General features: G+C 42.1%; 1 protein-coding gene across 1 annotated transcript in view; it reads right to left on the bottom strand.

The window, feature by feature from the left end:
- Positions 1-11720, bottom strand: part of pak1 (p21 protein (Cdc42/Rac)-activated kinase 1) — a 150539-nt gene that overhangs the window by 104663 nt on the left and 34156 nt on the right. The window contains exon 2 of the mRNA XM_043692426.1: positions 9113-9321. Coding sequence (XP_043548361.1) covers positions 9113-9299 — 187 coding nt within the window. The 5' untranslated portion in view covers positions 9300-9321. The remainder of the gene's footprint in view (positions 1-9112; positions 9322-11720) is intronic.

Genomic DNA, 11720 nt, shown 5'->3' with positions numbered 1-11720 from the left:
GTGGAGCTTCTCGTCAAAAGGAAGAAGGTAGCTTACATAAGGTGGAGGAAGCTATGGTCAAGCTCAGCTCTAGAGGATTACAGGGAGGCGAGGAAGGAGCTCAAAAATGGTCTGAGGAGAGCCAGGAGGGGGCACAAGAAAGGCTTGGCAGAACGGATTAGGGAGAACACAAAGGCATTTTACACTTTTGTGAGGAATAAGAGAATGGTCAAAGAAAGAGTAGGGCCAATCAGGAATAGCATAGGGAACTTGCGTGTGGAGTCTGAGGAGGTAGGGAAAGCCCTAAATGAGTTTTTTGTTTCTATCTTTACGAAAGAAATGAACTTTGTAGTGAATGAAACCTTTGAGGAGCAGGTGTGCATGCTGGAATGGACAGAGATAGAGGAAGCTGATGTGCTGAAAATTTTGTCAAACATTAAGATTGACAAGTCGCCAGGCCTGGACCAGATTTGTCCTCGGCTGCTTTGGGAAACGATAAATGCAATTGCTTCGCTACTTGCGAAGATCTTTGCATCCTCGCTCTCCACTAGAGTTGTACCTGAGGACTGGAGAGAGGCAAATTTAATTCCTCTCTTCGAGAAAGGAAATAGGGAAATCCCCGCAATTATAGACCAGTAAGTCTCACGTCTGTCATCTGCAAGATGTTAGAAAGGATTCTGAGGGATAGGATTTATGACCATCTGGAAGAGCATGGCTTGATCAAATGCAGTCAACACGGCTTTGTGAGGGGCAGGTCATGCCTCACAAACCTTATCGAGTTCTTTGAGGACGTGACTAGAAAAGTTGATATGGGTCAGGCTGTGGATGTGGTGTATGTGGACTTCAGCAAGGCATTTGATGAGATTCCCCATGTTAGGCTCATTTAGAAGGTCAGGAGGAACGGGATACAGGGGAACTTAGCTGTCTGGATACAGAATTGGCTTGCCAACAGAAGACAGCGAGTGGTAGTAGAAGGAAAATATTCTGCCTGGAAGTCAGTAATGAGTGGTGTTCCACAGGGCTCTGTCCTTGGGCCTCTACTGTTTGTAATTTTTATTAATGACTTGGATGAGGGGATTGAAGGATGGGTCAGCAAGTTTGCAGACCACATAAAGGTTGGAGGTGTCATTGACAGTATTGAGGGCTGTTGTAGGCTGCAGCGGGACATTGACAGGATGCAGAGATGGGCTGAGAGGTGCCAGATGGAGTTCAACCTGAATAAATGTGAGGTGATGCATTTTGGAAGGTCTAACTTGAAAGCTGAGTACAGGATTAAGGATAGGACCCTTGGCAGTGTGGAGGAACAGAGGATCTTGGTGTGCAGGTACATAGATCCCTTAAAATGGCCACTCAACTTGACAGGGTTGTTAAGAAAGCATATGGTGTTTTGGCTTTCATTGGGGGATTGAGTTTAAGACTCGTGACATCTTGTTGCAGCTCTATAAAACTTTGGTTAGACCGCACTTGGAATACTGTGTCCAGTTCTGGTCATCCTATTATAAGAAAGATGTGGATGCTTTGGAGAGGGTTCAGAGGAGGTTTACCAGGATGCTGCCTGGACTGGAGGGCTTATCTTATGAAGAGAGGTTGACTGATCTCGGACTTTTTTCATTGGAGAAAAGGAGGAGAGGGGACCTAATTGAGGTATACAAGATAATGAGAGGCATAGATAGAGTCGACAGCCAAAGACTATTTCCCAGGCAGAAATGGCTAACACGAGGGGTCATAGTTTTAAGCTGGTTGGAGGAAAGTATAGAGGGGATGTCAGAGGTGGATTCTTTACACAGAGTTGAGAGAGCATGGAATGCGTTGCCAGCAGCAGTTGTGGAAGCAAGGTCGTTGGGGACATTTAAGAGACTGCTGGACATGCATATGGTCACAGAAATTTGAGGGTGCATACATGAGGATCAATGGTCGGCACAACATCATGGGCTGAAGGGCCTGTTCTGTGCTGTACTGTTCTATGTTCTATGTGAATAGGACGAAAAATATTCATTTAGCGCCGCTCCTCTCTCCTCTGACTCCACGCACAACTTTCCGCTACTGTCCTTGACTGGTCCTCATCTTACTCTAGCCATTCTTTTGTTCTGGACATACCGATAGAAAACTTTAGGGTTTTCCCTGATCTTACCTGCCAACGACTTCTCATGTCCCATTCAGACTCATTACCTCTCTCTTTAGGTCTTTCCTGGCTAATTTGTAGCTCTCAAGCGCCCTAACTGAGCCTTCACATCTCATCTTTACTTAAGCCTCCTTCTTCCTCTTGACAAGAGATTCAACTTCTTTAATAAACCATGGCTCCCTCGTTCAGCGACGTTCTCCCTGCCTGACAGGTACATACTTATCAAGGACACACAGTAGCCGTTCATTGAACAAGTTCAACCTTTCAATTGTGCCCATCCTCTGCTGTTTCCTTCCACAACCTATGCATCCCAAATCTTGCCTAATCACATCATAATTGCCTTTTTCCCCCCAAGCAATAACTCTTGCCCTGCGGTATCTACCTATCTCTTTCCATCGCTAAAGTAAACATAACCAAATTGTGGTCACTATCACCAAAGTGCTCATCTACCTCCAAATCTAACACCTGGCCTGGTTCATTTCCCGGGACCAAATCCAATGTGGCCTCACCTTTTGTTGGCCTATCTACATACTGTGTCCAGAAACCCTTCTCAATACATTGGTCAAAAACTGACCCATCTAAAGTACTCACGCTATAGCATTTCCAGTCAATATTTGGAAAGTTAAAGACCCCATAATAACCCTGTCATTGCACTCCTACCCAGAATTATCTTTCCAATCCTTTCCCTTTCCTCGGGAAATATTTAGAGGCCTATAGAAAACTCCCAAGAGGGTGACCTCTCCTTTCCTGTTTCTAACCTCAGCCCATACGACCTCAGTAGACAAGTCCTCATCAAAATCCTTTCTGCCCCCGTAATACTGTCCTTGACTAACACTGCCACACCTCCCCCTCTTTCCTGTTCTTACTGAAACATCTAAATCCTGGAATCTGCAACAACCATTCCTGTCCCTGCTCCATCCATGTCTCCAAAATGGCCACAACATCGAAGTCCTAGGCGCTACCCCATGCTGCAAGTTCACCCACCTTATTCCAGATGCTTCAAACCAACTTCCAGCCTGCTGGTACAATCTTGCAACCTTGAAATTTATTTATGACCTCATTACTCTCAAGCTAATGTACACTGGAGCTATAATTCATGTTCCCATCCCTCTGCTGAATTAGTTTAAACCCTCCCGAAGAGCATTAGCAAATATCCCCCTCAGGATATCGGTACCCCTCTGGTTCAGGTGTAGACCCATCCCATTTGTAGTGGTCCCACCGACCCCAGAATGAGCCCCAATTATCCTGGTATCTTAATTTTTATAGCTGTTACCATTTGTCCTATTTTACAAATCGAATTGAATCGATTCGAATTGAAGTTATTGTCACATGTACCGAGGCACAGTGAAAAGCTTTGTCTTGCGAGCAATACATGCAGATCACAGAGTTCAGCAGCATAGATATGTAAATAAGAAGCAAACAATAGGCAAACAGCGGCAAGTTTTCTGACTCAAATAAAACTCAAATTCCATTTTTAAGGACTGAGAGGCAGCAATTGTCACATGCTCTAAATATAGTTTTCCCGTTTACATGTCCCTGTTACTAACTGATTCACAAGTGAGAAAGAAGCTCGTTGTTAACAGCCTATTCTTTGTGGGCGAGAAGAGCAGCTTGCAAACACCATCTCAAACACCATGTACAATCCAACAACATCGTGAGCCATCCAACGTCCCTCCTGCTCTCAATTATTCACAGAGAAGCAGGAAGGCTGGTTGAACTGATCAAAACAACTTTCTGGCTTGTTAGCAGATAATGGAACTAAACAGTTCTTGAAAGTAAGGGTTTGTTTCACTGCTGGCGTCCTGGGTTCACATTCAGTTCAGACCCACAGGATAGAACACACTCCAGTCTGCTGGCTATGAAATGAATCACATCCAACACATTGTGCTGAACATGTGTTGGAACCATATTACAAACAGGCCAGCACTTGCATTGTATTTAAATTTGTTGGCATGTGGATTATTGATGCCATTCAGGATGCCAACACCAAATTCGCCAATTATAAAGAGTTGGTGGGTTGTGTTGAGTATCTGGAGGTCATGTAAAGGGCACAGCAAGCTAATGCTACGTACATTTTAGCCATATTTTAATAGTTTGCCTTTCTTTCTCTATTGCCGCTCTCGGTCTCCACAAGAGCCTGTATGTGAAATCTATGATTCTCCAAGCACCGATGCCGGGATCAGCAGGAATCTTCCTCTTTAAAACACAGCCCAAAAAAGGTCAAGGAAGTCTTCCAGTTCAAAGCTAGTTTAGTTTTTTTTTAAATGTAGTCTTGTTACAATGCAGGAAGCATTGCAGCTAATACTCATGCAGCAAGCTCCCACAAACAGGAATACGTTAGTGAGAAGGATGTCCACTCTTATTTTGGGATATTGATAGAGGATAAATATTGGCCAACACCCTGGGGATGACTCATCGGCTTGTCATCCAAATTGTGCATTGGAATCTTTTTCACCTGCACAAACCAATGCCCCATCTATTTACTTAAGGAGTCAGCCAAAAGATAGCACCTCCAACAGTGCAGCCCTCCCTCAGCACATCCAGTGTGATTTTCATATTCTGGTAGAAACAGCAGATGTCCGGCAGGGCAGGTGAGTACCTGAATAAGGGTGCTTTTATGGAAGCATTAGTAATTAGTATTTTTTTTAAGGGATTTGTACAAAGTAATACATGACAAGGTGATCAACAGGCAATCCTATCTGTGGCCACAAGCAAGATGCCATCAACATTACGACAGGTCACGTTCTACTTGTCAAGTTAATCACTGAGGAAGTGTTTGCTCAAAATCTCGGGTCAGCAGAGAGACAGGTGCAGAACATAGTTTCTTCAGGAAGGATACCTGGAGTATTTGACAGTATTTGATCTGCAGTACATGATAATAATGTTCAGATGGGCCCGAAATTTGGCTCTGCTGTTGTGCAGTGATCAGAGTGGCACAGACCCCCTTACAGAAATCTCATGTAGCATTAGTCCTGCTTGACCAGTGAACAAACAAATGCTCGAGTTCCAAAATACACAGTCATTTGACAATAGATTTTAGCATGCATCTTGGATTTTCTTTTTATTCATTTTCCCAAATCACTTTCTCTGTCCCATCTGCTTACAGTACAACTTCAGTTAAGTAACTAAATTTCCACTCTCGGTGGAAAAAGTACTAAAAAGAAAGATATGCAAAAAGCAACAACACTGTAGCTTAACTCAAACTTTGTAAATTGTTTTCTTGGGATCTTATGTAAGGCCTTCTGAAAGCTTGTAGTATGCTTTGGAGACCATTTTGGGGTAATAATAATCTAGATTGAAAAAAAAAAGACGACTCTATTTCTGTTTTCTTGCACCTGCTATGAATGTTATCAAGATATCAGAGACCGGGCAACTTTTTAACTTAAATAAGGATCTGGGCTTCGTTTACCTTAAAAGACCGGAAGGAAACAGAAGAGAAACAGAATCCAAAGACCAACGCAAATGACAGAGTCCCCTTCTGAAATGTTAACCTCCTGCCAGATCTACTGCATATTCCTATCTAACTGTTTCAGCTTTCTTCCATCCACCCATCCCTGCATTCTCAATTTCTCGATCTACCTAAAAGACCAGTTTATAAACTGACACATTTCATTTAATGTTCACATTTGGCTGTACAGGTTAGACAGCACTAAGAAACCAAGCAGATAACATCGGATATTGCTGAAGCAGCAAGATGGTGAATGGCACAGCACATGCAAAACTTTCATTTTCACCCCTGGTGCTAAATGTACATAAGACTTCCCAAATTAATCAACATATAACACACAAAGCTGCAGCAAATTACAGAATAACTGCGATTCTTATGTTATTGAGCTTCTTCAAAAAAACCTGGGCTAGGAAGAGAAAGCCAAATTAAGAAACTAGAATTTCTGGTGCCTGGTTCATTTTTCTGCATTGATCCACTGCAGGATCTGTATCCAAGCACAAATCAATCTTTACTTTGCAAAAACGTCTTAGCAACTAGTTGGAAAAGATGCGCAAATTACTATGAATATTAAATCATAAAATGTCCACAGAGCACACTGCCAATTGATTGGTTAGCAATCACGCTAATCAAAAAATCCTACCCAGTACTGTACAAAGATTATTATAGTGGCTCTCAAACGAGTAGCTAGAGCGAAAGATTCTAACTGCCATCATAGTTGCATAGCAAAAACCATTAACTTCCTTCAAAGTTTTCCACGATCGGCAGATGGGATGGGCAAGAGAAATAGGCCCCTGATCTCTGCAGCAATGGCTCAGCTATTAGGAAATCCATGGAGAACTTTCTCCCTTCCCAATACCCCTTTAAGTGATTCATTCCATGTACTACATCCCATTGGACAGTTCCAGGAACATGAAGATTGGGAAAACTTCCAATACAGATTGAAATAACTCCACAGAGGCCAGTATTCCATCGCCAAGTCACCCTTTATTTATACATGGAGAGTCCTTGACACTGATACAGCTCTCTCAGAGCCTGACACCCTTGTTCTTATCTGTCAGCCAGGGCTCCCTGATTTGGACTGGATGAACAGCCTCATCAGGGAACCCATTTTCTGGGGTCCATCTGGCTGATCTGGTAATAATCACTGCATCAGTGTACATTCTGATATATCAATGAGGAACACCAGCATACTATGCAAAAACCAATAACCTTTGAAGTTGAGCCAATTGCTACCAGTTATTTAGCTTTTATACATCACATCTATAATGGGCAGCGAGTTGTGATCCATGAAGATTGAAAAAAGAAAGAGAAACAAACTAATTTGTGTAGTAGTTCGATGAATCAATGTTTAAGTGTTATAAACTTCAGCCTTAACGATGGAAAGAGTACTTGAAGAAAGAATACAAACTTTACAGCATTGGCAAGAATGAGTAGGAGACACAAAGAGGATCATGTGCATATTTGGAGCTTAGAAAGAACAGGAGACAAAAGTTCAGAAAATCAGTGACTGCAGCAGCAGGAATTGATCAAATAAAGTCAGGACAATTTGAAACAGAGTTACAAAAAACAAAGGGTTTGTTCTATGGCAAGCAATAATCAATACACATTATGAAATTAGTTTTGAATACAGTACTCCTTGCGCCATCAAGCTGCAATGTCTCATGGTCTTATGACTTCATCTATAATGACAAAAAAAAGCCTATACTTTTGTTCCCATTGTGGAGTTATGCAAGCCCCCAGAGGATAAAAATGGTTTCAATATTGCTGTAATCACTTCCTAAAACAAAAAATGCTTATCCCATTCAAAAGCATATTCTTTTTTCTTTTGATTTAATGTCTCATTCAAATTTTCCCCACTCTTTTCTGAGTTGGTGTAAAGTTTTGTTTTCAAGGCAGGGTAAAGGTGGATGGATAAGAATATGCTTTTGTAATTGCAATGGCACTGCACGCATTTTACAGCTTTTCAATCAAAAAGTTCAGAAACAAGCTACTTCTAATTGGTATCAAAATTGAGCAACAAAAACCTTGCAAACTTATATATTTATTTTCTCTTTCACGATCTTGGATCTTCCTCTCTCAGGGATGTGGGGCTGGGGATGGCCAGGGATATGATTCCCAGGTGGGACTGGTCTTCCACTATGTTGTAATAGAGCAATGAGTTGAGAACTGCATAGGAATTTTTGTCAAATCTAGGTTCTTTGTGCTTCAAGTGGGACGTCAAGCATGGAGTGTCTATAGCAAGACTCTGCATTACTGTTGTGAATAATTTAACTGCTTTAAACAGAGGATTTTGTATTCACCCATTCACATTGGGATCCAGATCCCCAAGCTCATTCAACAGAGGGAAAACCAACCAGCCCCAGTTCTATATGACTTAATTTCGTATCCCGTGCCCTGTTCAATCAGCCTTATGTTCTTTGCATGGTATGATCTGCCTGTACTGCACACAAAACAACTTTTCACTGTATCCAGGCAAAAAGTAACGATAAATCAAATCAATTGCAATGTGTTCATTAAAAAATATGACGATGGTGAAATACCTTGTAAGGTCACTCTTAACAAATAGCATTAATAGGCTAATGAGGTATTCGGCATTATTGAGAGGAGAGTTGGCAGGAGTTGGACTGATGGACAAAGTGTCTGAACATTCTTATTCTTTATAACTTGGTTTATGGTACTTAATCTGAATCAAACCAGCACAATTGCATAAACTTGGTTTGTATTCTCTCATATATTAATGTTTTGAAGAGCAATCCAATGAGGTTGCTCAAAGTACTAAAAGGATTCAATAGGATAAAGACAGGAAACCTTCACTCTACTAGTAAAGAGCAAAGAACCAACATTAAAATGAGAACAAGAGTCTTTCTGAAGGAAACATCACACAAAAGGACAATGAAATCTAGAGGTTTGGGGCACTGGTAATCAATTGGTACTTTCAGGACTGAGATGAGTAAAGACTTGAAGAAAGTTGAGTAAATGGAATCAAAATGCCTGGTCAGTCATAATCAAATTGAATACAACTCCACCTAATTTATTCCCACTCCAGAAGGACTGAATCTCAGAGTCCTTCACCATAGCATATAATATCTCCAAATTGTTGCTGGGAAATGGAGCAGCTAGGAGCAAAAGGAATGGACTACTCTTGTTCATGTTGAAGAAATTAGTTAGATACAGTGCAGATTAGAGTGGTGCTGGAAAAGCACAGCAAGTCATGCAGCATCCGAGGAGCAGGAAATTCAACATTTCGGGCAAAAACCCTCTATTCCAGATGGAGGGCTTTTGCCAGAAATGTCGATTTTCCTGCTCCTCAGATGCTGCCTGACCTGCTGTGCTTTTCCAGCACCACTCTAATCTGGACTCTGGTTTCCAGCATCTGCAGTCCTTGTTTTTACCTTAGATACAGTGTAACTTGTCTCACTACCCTTGCGTACCACAACAAATTCAGTATAATAAAACAGAAAATTCACGTAAGCTGGAAAAAAAACAAAATTCCAAAACGGTGTTTTCGCAAAATACAATACAAATAAAAATGTTTAGAAAGTAAATAAACAGAACTTAGTTACTTTTGTCTCCTGCTCCAGGGAAGAACCTGAGCCTGTCTTTCCTTTTCTTTTCTTCAGGAGCCAAGGGAAGTGGTTTGGAGCCATGGTTTAGGTTCCCAGGGTCTTTGCTGCCCCCACCAATCATGGTGCTGGTGTTCCTCATGGGCGGAGCTGGAGGCTTGTCTTCCACTTCACCATTATCTGACATCTTCAGTTGCCACTACCTATCACTGTGAAAACAAAGACAGCAAGGTTGGAGATTTAGGATTGCTTTTCCTCCCCAAATAAAAGAGGGATAGAGAGAGGGGAAGAGAGAAGGGGGGACAGGAGACAAACTGAGAGAGAGAGACAGAGAGAGACAGAGAGAGAGAAAGAAAGAGGTAAAGAATTTCAATTCAGAATAAACAGCATTACACCCTGTGTAAACTTTGACAACAAACTTGAATAATTTTCACTTGGTTCACTTTACCATACCTGAATCATGTCTGAAGTACTTATTTTATATCTGCTTGGTGGCAGTCTAGTAACATGACCACCACACTAGATATTGGGTAAGTGGCCTCAATGTTTTTTTTTGAAAACTCCCTACCCAACCATCTCTGTCTCCACCATATATAACTCTAGGACTTTGAATTTGAATTTGAATTAGTTTGGCAGAAGGGAATGTTCCATTCTCCAACAACCATGAGACTCTTAAATAAAATGCATTTGAAAAATACTTCAATTTAACACATTGTAATGGCAAATTTGTGCTGAATTACACCAAAGAGTAGACAAGATCAGTTCCAAGCCATTAATACATTAAAAAATCAAATCTTTCTCTTTGTGCAAGAAAAATGATTGACACTAGAGTCAATTTAGAAAATCTACTGCCACGGCTTGGCGAGTCAGCAAGTCAGAGTCATAGAGTCATAGAGATGTACAGCATGGAAACTGACCCTTCGGTCCAACTCATCCATGCCAACCAGATATCCCAACCCAATCTAGTTCCCCCTGCCAATACCCAGCTCATATCCCTCCAAACCCTTCCTATTCATATACTCATCCTGATGCCTTTTAAATGTTGCAAAAGTACCAGCCTCCACCACTTCCTCTGGCAGCTTATTCCATACACATACCACCCACTGCATGAAAAAATTGCCCCTTGGGTCTCTTATATATCTTTCCCCTCTCACCCTAAACCTATGCCCTTTAGTTCTGAACTCCCTGACCCCAGGGAAGAGACTTTGTCTATTTATCCTATCCACACCCCTCATGATTTTATTAACCTCTATAAGGTCACCCCTCAGCCTCCGACGCTCCAGGGAAAAAAGTCCCAGCCTGTTCAACATCTCCCAATAGCTCAAATCCTCCAACCCTGGCAACATCCTTGTAAATCTTTTCTGAACCCTTTCAAGTTTCACATTATCCTTCCAATAGGAAGGAGACCATAACTGCATGCAATATTCCAAAAGTGGCCTAACCAATGACCTGTACAGCCACAACATGACCCCCCATCTTGTGTACTCAATACTCTGACCAATAAAGGAAAGCATACCAAATGCCTTCTTCACTACCCTATCTACCTGCGACTCCACTTTCAAGGAGCTATGAACCTGCACTCCAAGGTCTCTTTGTTCAGCAAAAGTAGTGGACCCAGCACCCATTCTTGTGGCACTCCACTGGTCACAGGCCTCCAGTCTGAAAACCAACCTCCACCACCACCTCTGATGTCTACCTTTGAGCCAGTTCTGTATCCAAATGGCTAGTTCTCCCTGTATTCCATGAGATCTAACCTTGTCAAATGCCTTACTTAAGTCCAAATAGATCAGGTCCGCTGCTCTACCTTCATCAATCCTCTGGGTTACTTCTTCTTCAAAAAAACTCAATCAAGTTTGTGAGGCATGATCTCCCACGCACAAAGCCATGTTGACTATCCCTAATCAGTCCTTGCCTTTCCAAACACACGTACATCCGGTCCCTCAAACAACATGCCCACCACCGACATCAGGCTCACTGGTCTATAGTTCCCTGGCTTGTCCTTGTCACCTTTCTTACACAGTGGCACCACGTCAGCCAAGTCTTCCGGCACCTCACCTGTGACTATCGATGATACAAACATCTCAGCAAAGGACCCAGCAATCACTTCCCTAGCTTCCCACAGGGTTTGAGGATATACCTGGTCAGGTCCTGGGGATTTATCTACCTTTATGCATTTCTAGACAGCCAGCACTTCCTCCTCTGTAATATGGACATTTTGCAATACGTCACCATCTATTTCCCTACATTCTCTACCTTCCATGTCCTTTTCCACTAATGCAAAATATTCATTTAGTATCTCTCCCATTTTCTGCGGTTCCACACAAAGGCCACCTTGCTGATCTTTGAGGGGCCCTATTCTCTCCCTAGTTACCCTTTTGTCCTTAATGTATTTGTAAAACCCTTTGGATTCTCTTTAACTCTATTTGCCAAAGCTCATGTCCCCTTGTTGCCTCCCTGGTTTCCCTCTAAAGTATACTCCTACTGCCTTTATTCTCTAAGGATCCACTCGATCTCTCCTGTCCATGCCTGATGTATGCTTCCTTCTTTTTCTTAACCAAACCCTCAATTTTTTTAGTCATCCAGCATTCCCCATACCTATCAGCCTTTC

The sequence above is a fragment of the Chiloscyllium plagiosum genome, chromosome 6, assembly GCF_004010195.1.
Source record: "Chiloscyllium plagiosum isolate BGI_BamShark_2017 chromosome 6, ASM401019v2, whole genome shotgun sequence".
Taxonomy (NCBI): Eukaryota; Metazoa; Chordata; class Chondrichthyes; order Orectolobiformes; family Hemiscylliidae; genus Chiloscyllium; species Chiloscyllium plagiosum.
This window is presented reverse-complemented; position numbering and strand designations above follow the sequence as displayed.